The sequence below is a fragment of the Cetorhinus maximus genome, chromosome 34 (genome assembly GCF_964194155.1).
Source record: "Cetorhinus maximus chromosome 34, sCetMax3.hap1.1, whole genome shotgun sequence".
In the NCBI taxonomy this organism is placed as follows: Eukaryota; Metazoa; Chordata; class Chondrichthyes; order Lamniformes; family Cetorhinidae; genus Cetorhinus; species Cetorhinus maximus.
In genome coordinates this window covers 2,892,829-2,911,485 of record NC_135912.1, presented here as the reverse complement: position 1 = coordinate 2,911,485, position 18,657 = coordinate 2,892,829, and the positions used below count along the sequence as shown (strand labels likewise).

The window sequence follows — 18,657 nt, the reverse complement described above, 5'->3', positions numbered from 1 at the left end:
CTACCCAAGAATGTGGGAAGGCTTTGTTCCCAGATCTAAAGCACTGGGTTCGGTGCCAAATTGAGGGATATGGGGCTAAGTGGAGTTGAGGTAGTGGATCGGCTGTGATTGTTGGGGAAGGAAACAGTTAACTCACACGGAGTTCAGTTGCTAATTATCAGTTAATAACCTACACGCCCATTTGGTTGTATAAAAGGGAAAGCAGGTGAGACAAGTTCTCCCTGAGGAGAGTTTTATGCGCCAGAAATAAAACTCCAACCAAAGGACTCAGTCTTGGTCTCAGACCTCATTGCCAAACAGCTACTGGAGTTTAACAATGATCGCTGCCGTAATTTTTTTTTGGCCCGGATTTTACAGCCCCTCCAGCTCGGCGGTATATTACGGTTCCACCGAACTGAATGGAGATTTAAACAGCTCGCCGCATCCCCTGGGGTTGTGGGGGGGGGGAGATACGGGTGGGGCGGGGATATGGGTTGGGGGGAGATACGAACAGCGGGGTCATAAAATCCTGACCTATATTTCATGGAATGGCACGTCGCTGGCAAGGCCAGCATTTATTGCCCATCCCTAATTGCCCTTGACCTGAGTAGCTTGCTTCAGAGGGCAGTTAAGAGTCACCCACATTGTTCTTGAGCCTGGAGTCACACGTAGGCCACACCAGGTAAGGACGGTAGGTTTCCTTCCCTAAAGGGAGATTAGTGAACCAGATGCATTTTTTTACAACAATCAATAATAGTTTTATGGCCGCCATTACTGAGACTAGCTTTGCATTCCAGGTTTTTTTTATTATTTAATTGAGCTCAAATTCCACCAGCTGCCATGATAATTCGAACCCATGTCCCCAGGGCCCTCCCCCGGGCCTCTGCATTACTAGTCCAGTCTGACACCAGCTCCCCATAAACAGACAGATCACGGACCGTACTCAGCCAGCCCGCACGTGCAAAACCCAAAACAAAAGGTCTGTTGTTAGATGTGATTCCGCAATTGGACAGCACTTGCTGAACAATCCTGAATGCGCTAATAGCGACACTGACAACCAATTTAAAATAATCAGTCACGCTCATAACCTTACTCATTTACACCTGCTAGAAGCGCCGTACATTCATATGCAGGGGCCCGTTCTCTGCAAGCAAAAGGAATATGCTCAAGCCTTGCACTCTTTTTGAAGTTCGCAGGAGGTTAGGGAGCCTCTAGTTGACCATTACTTACTCCATGACAATGCCTCGGCCAATCAGAGACAACTTGCCAACCGAGCAGCACCTTTTGCACCTGTGGTATAAATTGTTGTGATCTTTTGAAATTTGGCATTCTTGCGTTTGTCCTGATCAGTACAAGACGAAAAGCTTCGGCAACCCATCTCTCTTTTCAGCAATATCAGCCTCGATCTAACTGAATGGCTGAGCAGGCTCAAGGGGCCGAATGGTCTACTCCAGCTTCAATTTCTTATGTTTTTTTTTTATTCATTCGTTTAAGCTTGTTCATTAAGAGGTTCCCAATTTCTGTCCACCTGAATTTGACTGGGTCCCGCAGCCTGTTCAGGCTTTAGCAGGAACAAGCGCTAGATGCGTCTTCACCGCCCCCCCCCCCCCCCCCCCCACAAACACAAAGTCACGTCCAGGCAACAGCAAAACATTGGGCCCTCTCAGGCTGCTGCCACTTCTCCTTCCATGTGGCAATGAGGGCAACCCATTTCTCCTGTACTTCAGAAAGGAAGCGTCTGCATTTCAAAAGAGCCGCTCATAACCTCACGATGTCCCAAAGGGCTTGGCTGCCGGTGAAGTGCCTTTCTTTTGAAACGTAGGAAACATGGCAGCCAATTTCCGCACAGCAAGATCCCACATACAGCAATGTGACGATGATCCAGCTAATCTGATTTAGTGATGTTGGTTGAGGGATAAATATTGGCCCAGGAGACAGGAGAGAGCTCCCATTCTCCTCTTTAAAATGGCGACCAATGGCCAAATGGTGCCAAACTCCTCAAATCTCAACTCTAGGGGTCAATGGGCAAGTGATGGTGCAGAAGCTGCAGTGAGATTGTCCCAACACTCAAGAGGTGCTGTGGCAGCAAGCTGCAGTGAGGTCCTCCCAACACAGGGGGGCGCTGAGGCTTCAAGCTGCAGTGAGGTCCTCCCAACACAGGGGCGGGGGATGCTGAGGATTAAAGCTGCAGAGAGCTCCTCCCAACGCCAGGGATGCTGAGGTTTCAAGCTGCAGTGTGGTCCTCCCAGCACAGGGGACGCTGAGGATTCAAGCTGCAGTGAGGTCCTCCCAACGCAGGGGGCGCTGAGGTTTCACGCTGCAATTAGGTCCTCCCAACACAAGGGGTGCAGTGTGACCAAGCAGTAAGACTCGTATTTTAACGTGGATGCCAAGAAGTAAAAACTAACCACAGTTCAATATAGATCTGCAAGGGAGAGATAAACTCTCCGACTTGTCATTTTGTGTAACATACTCAATGTTATTTGAATTTGCCTTCTTGCACAGCTTGCAGCGCTCGTTGGCGTGGTCCTCCCCTTGCTCGCCTGGATTTGGTTGCTAGGGGAGACGGGGCCCAGTTGCTAAGGGAAACTCTCTCCATCCTTTCCTCACGCAGCCAATGTCCTTTATTAAAGAATATACCCGGCATCATTCATATCCAGTTGATGCATTCACAATATTCAGAAATTAGGTTCCATAAGGTTTGTAGCTGAGCCGCTAACATTTGCTGCCGAGGCAATAAATATTTGGCAAAAGACTGGGAGCAGGTCAAAGGGCGATTCATTTTGGGCAAATTACAATAGAAAACATAAATAAAGCTGACATTTTAAAGGTACAGCATTTTAAAAATGCTAAGAAAATGTTTTCAGTCTGTAATTCTGCTCTGTCAAACTGAAATAATTTTATTTTTCCTCCCCACAGTTTCATTTTTCTACCTCTCCCCACATGCAGGAGAGATTTAATATGAGCTCAGCAACAGAGGTAAGTCACCTTTTATTATTGCGGTGACACCGTCTTTGTCGCTGGGTTTTTTAACTGTGGATTATTCTCTCTGGTTTTCTATCCAAAGGCACTGCATTTCTGCATCGCCTTTCCCAGCCTTGCTACCGGCCAAATTCACTTTAGAGCCAATGAAGTGCTTTTTGACGTCACCGTTGTAGTATCGGAAACGCAGCAGTCCATTGGCGCACAGATTTGATAAAGGTTTATGACCGGTTTAGATATGGTAGACAAAGGGAAACTGTTCCCATTAGCTGAAGATACAGGCACTAAGAAAGACAGGTTTGAAATTTTGGGCAAGAGCTACAAGGGGGATGTGAGGAAGAACTATTCTACGCAGCGAGTGGTAATGGCCTGGAACTCGCTGCCCACCAGAGGGGTGGGAGCAGAGACGATGAATGATTTCAAAAGGAAATTGGATGGGGACGCGAGCTGAAATAAACTTGCAGGACTACAGGGAGAGAGAGCAGGGGAATGGGACTGACTGCATTGCCGTGCAGAGAGCTGGATAAGGCTCGATGGGCTGAATTGCCTCCTTCGTGCCACGATACAGCAAGCTCGCACAAACAGCAGCGTGATAATTGACCAGATAATCTCATTTACTGATGTTGGTTGAGGGGTAAAAATTAGCCAGGAAACTGGGGCGAACTCCCCTGCTCTTCTTAAATATGGAATCTCTTTATGTCTACATGAGAGGGAATATGGGCCTCAGTCTAGCATCTCATCTGAAAACACACAGGCGCTATACCAGTAGCCCTACCTCCACTAACCAATAGGAGCAGAAGTCCATTTAGGTACCCATTGAGCAAGACAGGGTGAATAAAGCCTATTGTAACACCCACAACTACCACCCAGCTGGGACCAGCTAACTTGGCCCACAATAGGACTTGCTCTGTGTGGCTTAGAGATGAATACCTTTGAGCTGTGTGGAGGGTGACCAGTTGGAATTGGGGGACCATCACTTCTCAACTGACTGTTTCTCCACTCCCAAACCCCGCTAATTCGGTTTCGGTGCTGTGTTTCTAGGACAAGATGAAGGAAATGAAGAAGCTCCAGGAGTTTCTCGGAGATTTGGTGACACTGGGGTCACTGCAGGTAAGAGGATTAGGAGGGAGACAGAAGGAACCTGCCGTTATGTACCTGCCTTTAAGGCCCTTTCAGGACCTCAGGATTTTGTGAAAGAAGTATTTTATTGTTTGAAGCAGTGTCACTGTAGTAACCTCGAATATAAGAACTTAAGAAATCGGGGCTGGAGTCAGCCACTCATCCCCTCAAGCCCACTCCCACAGAAGATCTGCCTAGGGTATGTGGCAGCCAATTTGCACACAGCAAGATCCCACAAACAGCAATGAGATGATGACCTATTGTAATGATGTTGAACGAGGGATGAAATATTGGTTCAGGACATCGGAGAGCACTCCCCCTTGCTCTTCTTCAAAATAATGGCCGCAAGACCTTTGATGTCCATCTCATAGGGCAGATGGGGTCTCAGTTTAATCCCTCATCCAAACGACAGCTGCTCCGACCATGCAGTACGCCCTCAGTGACTGCACTGAGGAGTGCCGACCTAGACTTTGTGCTCAAGCCTCTGAAGAGGGTACTTGAACTCACCACCTTCTGGCTGTAGTCCGATCTTACAATCCACAAATGGAGGATTTAACGTTATGGGAAATCGCAGCACTGATCAGCCATTCCATGATAGTGACCGTTTTCTTCTCGTCCCTTTCTCAGGGTTTCCGATACTTCCAGCCCTGGCTGAGGGGCCGTGAGGAGCTGCTGCTGACTGTGGTGAACGAGGATGTTGTAAGTATTGTCCTAAGCTGCCTTTGGCACTTTGTACAAATCCTAATCTTGTCACAGAACTTTAGGGACATTCCAAACCCTACAAAGCAGTTCCCTGTGTTTGCTGTTCATAGTCTCAGTAGCACGTGCAACAACCATGGGGGAGACGATAGCGTAATGGTAATATCACTGGATTGGTAATCCAGAGGCTTAGGCTAATGCCCTTGGAATACTGGTTCAAATTCCACCACAACAGTTAATAATTCCGGAATTGAAAACTAATCTCAGTAGTGGTGACTATGACAACTATCATTGACTCTCATATTAAAAAAAAAACTGTCTGGTTCACTCAAGTCCTTTACCCGGTCCAGCCTAGAAGTGACTCCAGACCCACAGCAATGTGGTTGATTCTTAACTGCCCTCTGAAATGTCCCTCCATCTTCACAAGGGGTAGTTAGGGATGGGAATACATTCCGGCCTTGCCAGTGACACTCACATCCCATCAATTAATTTTTTAAAAAAGCTCTCCACCCTACCAGTGGTGGTTTCCCACTCCTCATGGGTGTGTCGTAGAATGATTAATAGAGGCTGATTGTTGTGATTTTGCCAATTGTATCATGCGACTACCAGGATGGCAGAAGTTTTTAATTAAGACCTAAACAATGTCTTATACGAATTAAAAGGTTAATGCTGATAGGGTTAGGTGAAGTCAGGTGGGAGGAGACTCGTCTGACCAGTTGGGTCCAATGTCCTGTTGCTTTGCTATACATTCTATGACTGGCAGACGTTGTCAAACAGCACGCCCCTTAGGCAGTGCACTAACCGGACGCAACCAGCCCATGCTTGTAAAACCCTGAACGCGATGTCTATCGTTAGGTGTGATTGGAAAGCATTTGCTGAACAATCCTGAGTGTGCTAAGAATTACACTATCAGCCAATTTAAGATTATCAGTCAGACTCACAATGTGGCTCACTTACGCTTGCAGGGACCTCTCCTCTGCAGGCAAAAGGAACATGTCCAGGCATTGTACCTCTTTTGAATTAAACAAAAGCACAGGGGCAACAGTACCCTGATGCATTCTCCGTGGCGACACCTCAACCAATCAGAGCTGACTTGCCAACTAATCAACATACTCTTCTCATGCAGTATAAATTGTTGCTCCCTTTGAGATTTGACATTCTTGCATCTGATGAGTGCAAGACGAAAATCTTCAGTGGGCTGGGCGACCTGCTTCGCAAAACACATCCATTCAGTCCGAGTGTGACCCCCGACCTCCCAGCTGCTTGCCGGTTCAATCCACCATCTCGCTCTCATGCTCACATTTCTGTCTTCAGCCTGCTGCAATGTTCCAGTGAAGCCCAACGCAAGTTTGAGGGACAGCACTCCATCTTCCGATTATGCACTTTACAGCCTTCTGGACTTAACATTGAGTTCAGCAACTTCAGACCATGAACTCTGTTCTCCATTTTGATTCTTTTTCCCCTAGTGCCAGTCTGTATCTTGTTTTGCTTTCAGACAGAGCTGACCTCTGCTACTCACACCCACCCTGGACCAATGCTCAGTACCTTTACTACTACCATTCCCACTCTTTGCCTTTCATTCCTTAACATCAATGTAATTTAATCTCCCCTACCCTCTAACCTACCCCTAATCTTCCCTTTTTTCTCCACCTGACCCCTCCCACCTTTCGCAACAGCATAAAACTCTCACTTCAGGTTCGCGAAGAGTCATATTGGACTTGAAACATTAACTCTGTTTCTCTCTCCACAGATGCTGCCAGACCTGCTGAGTTTTTCCAGCATTTTCTGTTTTCGCTTTTATTTTAGTTTTGGCAGCATGTCTCTTTTTTCAGCAGTGCGTTCAATGTAATTCTAGCACACGCACAATGGGCAGAAAGGCCTCCTATTGCTGTAATTTCCATCTTTCTGAACCACAAGTCTGTCTCTTCCTTCTCACGCCTTTCCAGAGCTGGCGATTGGCTAGTCTCCCCAGGAGCCTGGTTCATTCTCCCGACGAGGATTGTGGAGCTGCTGACCTGCCCTACGCTGACCAATCTCTGCTGACATCGCTGCGATCACAGAAGAGGTAAAAGAATTCTGCTTCCCCACCGTCCCCTTCCCCCAACCCCCTTCCCCCCCCATCCCCCGCCCGCCCCACCACGTGTCAGTGGTCAAATTCATCGGCAAGCACTGGGAAACCCACTGGCGAGCTCCAGATCAATTGGAACAGTCGGCAAAAGTGCCAGGAAATTCCCAAAACACAAACGGGAAATGTTCAGAATTCGCGGCAGGCCAGTCAACATTGGAATGAGGGAAATCCAGTTTGCGTGTCAGAATCCAACCAGACTTCACAACCGTCCCTCTTCCCAGATATTGCTGGACCTGTCCTGTCGGTGGACAAAGTGCAGAGTCCCAGGATTTCCTTACTCTCCCTGATTCGCATGTCTCGTTCTGTGGGCGGACAAGGGAAAACCACCACCATTTAACTTTCCTGCATGAGTTCTGGGCCTGGATTCATGTCCGGCATTCCCTACAGGCGCCACTCCTCTCGGGAACGCCCAGATACTGAGACGGGTCAGTTCCTCCCAAGCAGCCTCACAGCAGCACCGGTTGTATATGGGGGAAGCTGTGTTATACCCAGCCTTCTGCACTCTGATCCCCCCCTGTGTACCCCACTCCTCTACCTTTTGGATAGGATGCTAAATGGAGGCTCGGTTTAAGTTCAGGTGGACAACAGCACGTGTCACGTTGACCTGCGTTGCAAGGGGATTGGAATGCACGAATAATTATTGCTACGATTATTCAGGGCTTTGGTGAGACCACACCTGGAATATTGTGCATAGGAAGGATAAGCTAACATTGGAGGCAGCGCAGTGTAGTTTCACTAGGTTGGTGCCTGGGTCGAGGGGGGCTGTCCTATGATGAGAGGCTGAATGAATTGGGCTTATATTCCTTGGAGTTTAGAAGAATGAGAGGTGATCTCATTGAAACAGACAAGATTCTGAGGGGGCTTGGATCAGCTAGACACTGAGAGGTTATTCCCCCTGGCCGGGGAATCTTAAAACACGGGGGGCACAATCTCGGGATAAAGGGCCGATCGTTTAGGACTGAGATGAGGAGAAATTTCTTCACTCAAAAGGTTGTGTGAATCTTTGGAATTCTCGACCCCAGAGGGTTGTGGATGCTGCATCGTTGAACACATTTAAAGCTGGGAAGACAGATTTTTGGTCTCTCAGGGAATCTAGGGATATGGGGAGGGGGCAGGAAAGTGGAGTTGAAACCCAAAATCAGCCACGATCGTATTGAACAGCGGAGCAGACTCGACAAGCCTCATGGTCTACTCCTGCTCCTATTTCGGATGTCCCTATGTCCTTCTTTCATTCCTTTTATTTTCCTTTTCTCCTCAGAATGAGTGGTTGTGGTTACACTGACACGGGGCTGCCTCCAGCATCTCCCTGTGACCGAGAAATTGCGCTCCCAGTAAGTAACCGAGCAATGTCGTCTTTGCTGCAAATATACCTGCTTTCAGGACCGGGGCGGTCTGATGTGCTAACACTGCTGCGCTCTCTTTCTCCCTTTGCTTTGCCTCGCATGCTCGCGCTCTGTGTTTACATCGGTGCTTATCGCATTGTGACGAGGTCGCCTAATGGCCTGCCTGTCTCCAACAGGAACTGAACTGCACCCTCTTCCTGTTGGCGTGCTACGCCAAGTACCAGTGCCCTTACGTGTGGATCCGATCAAACCACGAGCGCCTCGTTAAAACGACCAGCGGGCCCTGGGCAGCCAAGGACAGCCCTCTGAAGCTGAACGCCACCCGGGATTGGCACCAGAATGGTAACGTTTTCGACCGCACAGCTTGTCTGTAAATCGTGTTAACCGGGCTTTGCTTTGGCCCCAATACTTCGCCTGAGCGACCAGGTGGGCCTTGACAGTGAAAGGCAATGCAGACAGGTATGTGCCCTCCCTTCCACCCCCCCACCCCAACCTCCCCGCTTGTGCACTCAGCAGGGCCACTGGATAACCGTCAGGAATTAACCCCTGGCCAAGCTTTCTTCGTTCACCTTAGTTTTCTGAGTGCACCTGGACCATTGCCCCGTTAAGAGGCCAATGGTAGCGTAGTTAATTAATTAAATTAATAAACCTGGAATTGAAAGCTAGTCTCAGTAACAGTGAGCATGATTGTCATAAAAACCCATCTGGCTCACTAATGTCCTTCAGGAAAGGAAATCTGTTGTCCTCTCTTGTCTGGCCTACATGTGACTCCAAACCCACAGCAGTGTGATTGACTCTTAGCTGCCCCCTGGAATGGTGTGGCAAGCCCACTCAGTTCAACAAATGCTGGCCTTGTCAGTGATGCCCACACCCCATGAAAGAATAAAAAAAGTTAGCCTTTGACCTCCCTTATTCATGTGGCTCAGAGATGGTGACTTTACCACAAAGTAATTCGGGAACATAGACGTCACTCATCATCCTTTTGTTGGATGCCCCCTCTCCGAGCATCTCTGATCAGTGCTCTGTACCGCACTGTTAAAGAATGAGGAATTCGGGGAGGCCATTCATCCCCTCAATCCTGCTCTCCCGTTCAATTCAATCATAGCCGATCTGTACCCCAAAAATATTAACTTGCCTTTGCCCAATGGCCTTACCTGAACAGAAATGCATCGACTGGCAACACCATTCGGCCCATCAAGACTACTCCTTTCTCGGAGCGGACGGACCCGACCAATTTCTATTCAATACAGCGAAGGGTGTTAGTCCTGGGACATTAGAACTCTTGTCCCCACGTCATTAGTCCGGGACTCTGGATTACTAGTCCAGTAGCGTAACCCCTATCCAACGTACCTCATTGACTGCAAAGTACTTTGGATGTCCTGAGGTGGTAAAACACAAGGACAAAAGAATTACGAGCAGGAGTCGGCCTTCGGCCCCTCGAGCCTGCTCCGCCACTCAGAAAGATCATGGCTGATCTGATTGTGTCCTTAACTCCACTTTCCTGCCTGTTCCCCATAACGAATGACTCCCTTATAGATCAAAGATCTGTCTAACTCAGCTTTGAATAGATTCAATGACCCTGACTCTACTGCTCACTGGGGAAGAGAGCCTCACATCCCAATGACCCAACCGAGAAAGGGAAATTCCTCCTCATCCCCATCTTAAATGGGAGACCCCTTGTGCTGAAATCGTGTTCCCTAGTTCTAGATTCCCTCTCAGCATCCACCCTGTCCAGCCTCCTCAGAGTCTTATATGTTCCAATAAGATCACCTTTCGAAACTCCAATGAGTATAGGTCCCAATCTGCTCAACTTCTTCTCATAGAGAAATCCTTCATCCCAGGAATCAACCGAGGGAACCTTCTGCTAACTGCTTCCAATGCAATTATATCCTTTCTTAAGGAAGAAGACCAAAACTGTACACGGTTCTCTAGGGGCTGAATTTTACCCTGATCGGGTGAGCACGCAAACCCCGGTCGCACATGAAATCACAAAAGTCGGAAGCCCGCCCGCCAACAATTAAGCGGGAAATTAAGCCCATTAACGGACCAATTGACTCCGATTTTTCATGGTCTGCCCAACCTTACGGTTGGCGGACGGGTGAATCGGCCAGGCGGACTTTGCTTTATCCATGAAACCTCATCCAAGGGGCGGGATGAGATTTCCGTTACTAAATCAAATGGAAATCTACGGACAGCATTTTTATCCTCGATATGTTCAGGTGCCTGATTGTGATGCTCGGACGCTTTTTCTCCCTGATTTTTAAAACTTTACTTCATGGTTTTCGGGCCTGCAGCCTCCCTGAGGCAGCCTCTCTGCCTTCGAGGAGCTTTCTCACAGCGCTGGCCCCTGCCCGCGGAAACATCATCGCTCACCCTCCTCCCCCCTACCCCACTCCCGGCAGCGCTGAGCTTTTCACCGCGCGATTCACACCGGCCAGGCTGTTAATTGGCCAGTGAGCGTGAAATCGCAGTCAGGGTCCGATCGTGGTCGGCAGTCTGTTTCCCGACCGCTCCCGGACCCGCCGATTGCACCCACCCACCGAGCTGAAAACTCAGGCCTATGCGTGGTCTCACCAACACCTGGTACAGCTGTAGCAGGGCGCAATAGAAATGCAGGCCCCCTTTATTCTTTTCCCTGGTAACCAGCAGGCAAGAGCGCTCCTGATTGCTTCCCAGCCACCTCCCCCCCACCCCCCCGGCCAAGAAACAGCTTTCCTGCCCTCAGCAGCGTCTTGCTCTCTGTCTCTCTGCAGACCGACTGATTTGGGAAATTGTGGCGGAGCTCGTGGAACTCTGCACGTGGCCTCCGCCATCGAACCCGTTCACCCTGGACATCAGATACTTTGAGTCCCTCCCTCTGATCGAGAGATTCCTGGCATCAGGGGCCATGGCCAACTTCCTCCAGAGGATTGTGATCTACGGAAACCGGGAGAAGCTCTATTACAGCAAAGGTAATGTGCAGTGTGTTAGCATCAACAGTTAACAAAAAAAGCCATTCCTCACCTCCTGTTTATACTTTGACTCTTACTTTTGTTTTTCAATAAGCAGCAACATTATCTTTCTGATTCTAACATGTGAATTGGCTCCATAAATATCAGATTCTCACTAATAAACCCAATAGGGGAATTGAGGGGAAACGTCTTTACCCAAGGAGTGGTGAGAATGCAGAACCCACGACCACAGGGAGCGGTGGAGACGAGTACTGTACTTGCATTTGAGGGGAAGCTGGATAAACACGTGAGGGAGCAGCGAATAGAAGGATATGCTGATAACGTGAGATGAAGAGGTGGTGGGAGGAGGCTGGTGTGGAGCATGGAGCAGCTGGACCATTACTTTGCTGTAACGCTTTAAGTATGGAAAACTAACCGCCACCTTAGTCTCCGGACCCTGCTACCACTGCCACCGAACTCCAGGCCCCTCCCGCCCCCTGACAACTCCCTCCAACCCCCACCCCTCCCTCATCGCATCCCCACCCCTACTTCCCCAACCCAATACTTACCCCGCTCCTCACCGCCATTGATGCTTCCACTACCTGCTGGGAAACTGCAGTCAGCAGAGCCGGACTCACCATCGCTCCCGGTTCCCGTCGGCCCTGCGACCTGAGCTCTCCGGAGTCGGAGGAGCGAAGAAAGAGGGGAGGGGAAGTTGGAGAGTGTGGCGGAGAGAGAGAGACATAGAGAGGGGGGAAGTGGGGAGAGGAGAAAGAGAGGAAGTGGGGGAGAAAGAGGAGCAGAGAAAGAGAGTTGGGAGAGAGAGAGATAGAGGGGGGCAAAAGGGGCGGGGAGAGAGAGGAAGAAAACTGCTGCAATCGAGTGGAAAGATGGGGGATTCTGGGGTGGTGCGGAAGAAAGTTGCTCTGGGGAGGGGGGGAGGTTGGTGGGGGGAGAAAATTGCTCCGGATGGGGACGGGGGGTGGGAGAAAACTGCTGCAATCCTGGGTGGGGCGGGGAGCAGGGTTGTCTTGCACTAGTTATCGGTTATGAAGAGAAACATAAAACTGGATTATCCAAACCTATGTTAAAACAGAGATAAAAACAAAAAGCTAAAAGCTACTGCGGATGCTGGAAATCCAAAACAAAAACAGAATTACCTGGAAAAACTCAGCAGGTCTGGCAGCATCGGCGGAGAAGAAATCAGTCAACGTTTCGAGTCTTCATGACCCTTCGGCAGAACTGAAGTATAGTTAGGAGAGGGGTGAACTATAAACTGGTCTAAGGTGGGGGGGCGGGGGGAGAGAAGTTGAGGGTGGGGTGATTGTGGAGATAAGCAAGCAGTGATAGGAGCAGATAATCAAAAGATGTTACAGACAAAAGGGTCAAAGAGGTGTTGAAGGTGGTGATATTTGTCTAAGAAAATGCTAATTAAGAATGGAAGACAGGATATTCAAAGTACAGCTCTAGTGGGGGTGAGGTGGAAAGACTAACAAAGTTTTAGTTTTAGATTTAAAAATAATGGAAATAGGTGGGAAAAGAAGAATCTATATAAATTATTGGAAAAAAAAAGGGAGGGGGGAGAAACGGGGTGGGGATGGGGGGAGGTGGGGCAGGGGGGCAGGGTAGTTTAAGATCTAAAGTTGTTGAATTCAATATTCAGCCCGGAAGGCTGTAAAGTGCCTAGTCGGAAGATGAGGTGCTGTTCCTCCAGTTTGCGTTGGGCTTCACTGGAACAATGCAGCAAGCCAAGGACAGACATGTGGGCAAGAGAACAGGGTGGAGTGTTAAAATGGCAAGCAACAGGGAGGTTTGGGTCATTCTTGCGGACAGACCGCAGGTGTTCTGCAAAGCGGTCGCCCAGTTTGCGTTTGGTCTCTCCAATGTAGAGGAGACCGCATTGGGAGCAACGAATGCAGTAGACTAAGTTAGGGGAAATGCAAGTGAAATGCTGCTTCACTTGAAAGGAGTGTTTGGGCCCTTGGACGGTGAGGAGAGAGGAAGTGAAGGGGCAGGTGTTGCATCTTCTGCGTGGGCATGGGGAGGTGCCATAGGTGGGGGTTGAGGAGTAGGGGGTGATGGAGGAGTGGACCAGGGTGTCCCGGAGGGAACGATCCCTACGGAATGCCGTCAGGGAGGGTGAAGGGAAGATGTGTTTGGTGGTGGCATCATGCTGGAGTTGGCGGAAATGGCGGAGGACGATCCTTTGAATGCGGAGGCTGGTGGGGTGATAAGTGAGGACAAGGGGGACCCAATCATGTTTCTGGGAAGGAGGAGAAGGCGTGAGGGAGGATGCACGGGATATGGGCCGGACACGGTTGAGGGCCCTGTCAACGACCGTGGGTGGAAAACCTCGGTTAAGGAAGAAGGAGGACATGTCAGAGGAGCTGTTTTTGAAGCTAGCGTCATCAGAACAGATGCGACGGAGGCGAAGGAACTGAGAGAATGGGATGGAGTCCTTACAGGAAGCGGGGTGTGAGGAGCTGTAGTCGAGGTAGCTGTGGGAGTCGGTAGGCTTGTAATGGATATTGGTGGACAGTCTATCATCAGAAATTGAGACAGAGAGGTCAAGGAAGGGAAGAGAAGTGTCAGAGATGGACCATGAGAAAATTATGGAGGGGTGGAAATTGGAAGCAAAATTAATAAATTTTTCCAGGTCCCGACGAGAGCATGAAGCCGCACCGAAGTTAAAACAGGCTGGTTTTTCTAAAGTCAGATCAGTTTGATGATGTTTGAAGCTATCGAAATTCGGAAATATGGAAAATAAACTTTATGATCGTTTTCAGTGTCAGAATGCTTAAGCTAAGTAACGTCGCTAATCACAAATGTTTGGGCACCGTGGTTTGGGAAAATTGATGGCAATGATGCCACGTAGCTACTTGCAATGTTAAATGATCGCTAAATGATTGCTTTTGAGTGTAATTGATGCCAAATCAGTGCAAATGAACCCTGTTTACCGCAAAATGCTGTCAAATGATGTGAAAATGTTTGGGTGGGGGACATTACTGAAAACAAACTAGTGATCATTATTCCATTCCTGTTTATGGGATCTTGCTGTGCGCACATTTGCTATTGGGGTTCCTACATTTCAAAGGTGATACACTTCAGAAAGTGCTTCATTCGTTCCCAAGCACTTTGGGGGGTGACCTGAGGTTGTGAAATGCATTGCAAGTTCTTTTACATATGTTGGGCGCTCCTCATTTAAACATCCTCATGTTTGCAGATGCAAACCTCCATCATTCGATGAAGGTCAGAGGCTGGGAATCCTGCGTCAAGTAACTCACCTCCTGACTCTCCAAAGCCTGTCCACCATCTACAAGGCACAAGTCAGGAGTGTGATGGGATACTCCCCACTTGCCTGGATGAGTGCAGCTCCCACAACACTCAAGAAGCTCGACACCATCCAGGACAAAGCAGCCCCGCTTGATTGGCACCACATCCACAAACATTCACTCCCTCCACCACCGACGCACATTAGCAGCAGTGTGTGTACCATCTACAAGATGCACTGCGGAAACTCACCAAGGCTCTTTAGACAGCACCTTCCAAACCTACACCTAGGTTTATCATCTAGAAGGACAAGGGCAGCAGGCACATGGGGAACACCACCACCCGAATGTTCCCCTCCAAGCCCACTCACCATCCTGACTTGGAAATATATCGGCCATTCCTTCACTGTCGCTGGGTCAAAACCCTGGAACTCCCACCCTAACAGCACTGTGGGTGTACCTACACCACAGGAACTGCAGCAGTTCAAGAAGGCAGCTCACCACCACCTTCTCAAGGGGCAATTAGGGAAGGGCAATAGATGCTGGGCCCAGCCAGCGACGCCCACATCCCCGTAAATGAATTTTTAAAAAGTTTCAGAAGCTACTAAATCCCATGCTCCCCACCTGCATTGTCACAGAGCCACTCTGAGGGACTGGCTCTTCTCCTGCCCTGGGGGAACCCCCCGTAGATTCTAAAGGAAACCTTGTCGGCAGGCATGCATACTTTGCAACGTCCTGCTGTGATGATTTTTTTTGGGTCATATTTTTACGTCAGCATGTAACATTGAAACCATATTCTGCCCTGGGTACCTCACCTGCAGCAAGGATACGTTGACATTGGCGGGAGCGCTGCGCAGATTCACCAGAATTATACTGGGATTTAGAGGATTAAATTATCGGAACAGGCTCAAGGGGCTGAGTAGCCTCCTGTTCCCAATATGTAAACGTTTCAAATAAAAATCCTTCTGTAAGCAGTAAAGGTGTTATTGCAAACACTGGCCAGTAGGTGACGCAGTGCAGCACATTTCTGAAGTCTGCCATCTCATAGACATTAAAAAAACCTTCTATTCATGAAACGACTGTAGGCAATTTACTGTTTGTGGGAGGGGGCTGGGGGTTGTAGCATGCCTCCCTGTTAAAGGTGGCTTGCGTTCCTTTGAGGCAGAAGGTCTGAGGGGTGATCTGATCTAAGCAGCAACGTGTTTATATAGTATCTTTAATGTCGCAAAATGTTCCAAACCACTTCTCAGGAGCAAAATTTGACACTGAGCCACGTGGGTGATAATAGGACAGGTGGACAAAAATCTTGGCTAAAGAGATTTTAAGGAGCGTCTTAAAGGAGGAAAGAGAGAGAGGCAGAAAAACAGAGGGGTGCAGGGAGGGAATTTGATAGAGTGGATAAAAGAAACTATTTCCTCTGGTAGGGGTAGTCTAGAAGGAAAATAATCTTAAAATTAGAGCTAAGGCATTTAAGAATGACGGAAGCTGATGGAATTCTGGAACTTTCTTCACCACCCCCCCGCCCCTTAAAAGGCTGCAGAGGCTGGGGGACAGTTGGAACTTTTAAGACTGAGATTGATAGATTTTTGTGGGGGTGGTGTAAGAGTGTTAAGGGAAATGGAACTGAATGAAGTAAAGGGAGTTGAGATACTGATCATTTGTGATATAACTGAGCAAATGGAACAGGCTGAATGGCCTCCAGTGTAAATGTTGACACAGGAGCTAGAAATCCTTATGTAAATAGTTCCCTGTAACTGTGTTTTTGCAAACTCTGGCCAGGAGGTAGTGCTGTACATCAAGTTTCTGAAGTCTCCCATCTCATGGACCTAAAAATAAGCTCCTATTCATTGAATGACAATAGGTAATTCACTATTGAGTGCTGGGGTGGGGATGCAGGCCGGGGGGGGAAGGGTGGGTTGGGTCGTTTAGGGGTTGGCATGTCTCCCTGTTAATTCCCAGGAGCCATGCAACTGGTTTTGTTTTGTCTTTCAGTTTTGGAGGAGCTAGAAACCCTGAACAGGTTTCACGTTAAATCTCTCCACGAGATGCAGAAACAGAAGCGGAGAGAGATGGAGGAGGAGGCGGACGGTGAATACGGGATTGACAGCAACTTATCCAACGGCGAGTGACTGGGCCATTACCTTTCATCTAAAATTCTGGAACAAATCCAGCCAAGCGTAGTGTAGGCAAGTAGACTATATGGATAAAGGGAGGGACAAAGGGGCATAAAGTTGTGAAATGGGGGTTGATTCTGAACTTTTAAAGTCAATTTTGTGTGCAGGGAGGGAGGTTCCCAGAACGATCTTTTTTTACTTAACTACCATGATGTTGGAAATGCCGGGGGGATCAGAGTAGCAACACAGGTCATTCAATTTGGGTTATTGTGTGAACATTGAAAGATCAGAGAAGAGAAGAGAGATGGGAGATGTAGGGCGAGACCAACTGAGGGATGGAGGATGGAGGGAGAGACAACCTGAGGAATGGAAGGTGGAGCATGGAGCTGGAGAGAAGGACAGACTGAAGAAGGGCAGGTGGAGGGAGAGACACAGCGAGGGATGGGAGTTGGAGGGAGAGGCAAACTGAGGAACAGAAGGCGGAACATGAAAACCGACTGAGGGATGGGGGCTGGAGGGAAGGACAAACTGGGGAAGAGAGGATGGAGGGAGAGACACAGTGAGGGATGAGAGATGGAGGGAGAGGCAAACTGAGGAACAGAAGGCGGGGTATGAAAACTAACTGAGGGATGGGGGCTGGAGGGAAGGACAAACTGAGGAAGAGCAGATGGATGGAGAGACACAGTGAGGGATGAGAGATGGAAGGAGAGCCACCTTGTTAAATTGTTAAATTTGGCTTATGAATTAAGAGCACAATTTTTGATCAGGAGTTAGCTCCTCCGATGGCTTGGTGGTATGGGCTGAGCTGAAGGTGCCTGCCAGAAGAGCTGGTCTCAAGTCGAGTTCAGTACTGGGCTCCAGTGCTCCTCATAGAAGGCAGGGAGCCAAGTAATACAAACTGGTGATTCTCACTTGGAAATGTGTGCACCCAAATGGGCTATAAACCCCTGCGGGTGAATAGCACTCACTTTTCAGGAAGAGGGGGCAAATAGATGAGGTATAAAAGCCTGTGGAACTGGAGCAAGGGAGAATCAGAGCCATCAGGTGAGCAAGGGTGAAAATCAGCACATCTCACACACACTACCTCCCCTGTCCGATGGTCCTCAGTTCTCCGCGCCTGTGTGTGTGCACGTTCTCAGTAATTGCCATTGATTCAGACTTCATGAACTGATAATAAAGATCCTCACTATATTCAGGTGAGTGCTACTTGTACTGTTTTTTTAATCTGGTCGGCCGCTCTCTTCTCTTTAAGGTTCTTCCCACTCCCCAACACTACCCAAGAATGTGGGAAGGCTTTGTTCCCAGATCTAAAGCACTGGGTTCAGTGCCAAATTGAGGGATATGGGGCTAAGTGGAGTTGAGGTAGTGGATCGGCTGTGATTGTTGGGGAAGGAAACAGTTAACTCACACGGAGTTCAGTTGCTAATTATCAGTTAATAACCTACACGCCCATTTGGTTGTATAAAAGGGAAAGCAGGTGAGACAAGTTCTCCCTGAGGAGAGTTTTATGCGCCAGAAATAAAACTCCAACCAAAGGACTCAGTCTTGGTCTCAGACTTCATTGCCAAACAGCTACTGGAGTTTAACAATGATCGCTGCCGTAATTTTTTTTTGGCCCGGATTTTACAGCCCCTCCAGCTCGGCGGTATATTACGGTTCCACCGAACTGAATGGAGATTTAAACAGCTCGCCGCATCCCCTGGGGGTGGGGGGGGGAGATATGGGTGGGGCGGGGATATGGGTTGGGGGGAGATACGAACAGCAGGGTCATAAAATCCTGACCTATATTTCATGGAATGGCACGTCGCTGGCAAGGCCAGCATTTATTGCCCATCCCTAATTGCCCTTGACCTGAGTAGCTTGCTTCAGAGGGCAGTTAAGAGTCACCCACATTGTTCTTGAGCCTGGAGTCACACGTAGGCCACACCAGGTAAGGACGGTAGGTTTCCTTCCCTAAAGGGACATTAGTGAACCAGATGCATTTTTTTACAACAATCAATAATAGTTTTATGGCCGCCATTACTGAGACTAGCTTTGCATTCCAGGTTTTTTTATTATTTAATTGAGCTCAAATTCCACCAGCTGCCATGATAA

General features: G+C 48.7%; 1 protein-coding gene across 1 annotated transcript; it reads left to right on the top strand.

Moving 5' to 3' along the window:
• Window positions 1–2,825: 2,825 nt before the first annotated feature.
• Window positions 2,826–17,753, top strand: LOC144671759 (uncharacterized). Its single transcript, XM_078533777.1, has 8 exons — window positions 2,826–2,958; window positions 4,003–4,071; window positions 4,708–4,779; window positions 6,726–6,844; window positions 8,166–8,238; window positions 8,427–8,592; window positions 11,004–11,201; window positions 16,442–17,753. Exons 1-8 carry the CDS (start codon window positions 2,923–2,925, stop codon window positions 16,576–16,578), a joined length of 870 nt encoding a protein of 289 aa, XP_078389903.1. The 5' UTR covers window positions 2,826–2,922; the 3' UTR covers window positions 16,579–17,753.
• The last annotated feature ends 904 nt before the right edge of the window (window positions 17,754–18,657 follow it).

Bases quoted from the DNA above. Each gene is read 5' to 3' on its own strand.
- LOC144671759 (XM_078533777.1), top strand. From the start codon at position 2,923: ATGCAGGAGAGATTTAATATGAGCTCAGCAACAGAG. The intron at 4,780-6,725 runs GTAAGTATTGTC...ACGCCTTTCCAG, and splicing joins CTGTGGTGAACGAGGATGTT to AGCTGGCGATTGGCTAGTCT. The intron at 6,845-8,165 runs GTAAAAGAATTC...TTTTCTCCTCAG, and splicing joins TCGCTGCGATCACAGAAGAG to AATGAGTGGTTGTGGTTACA.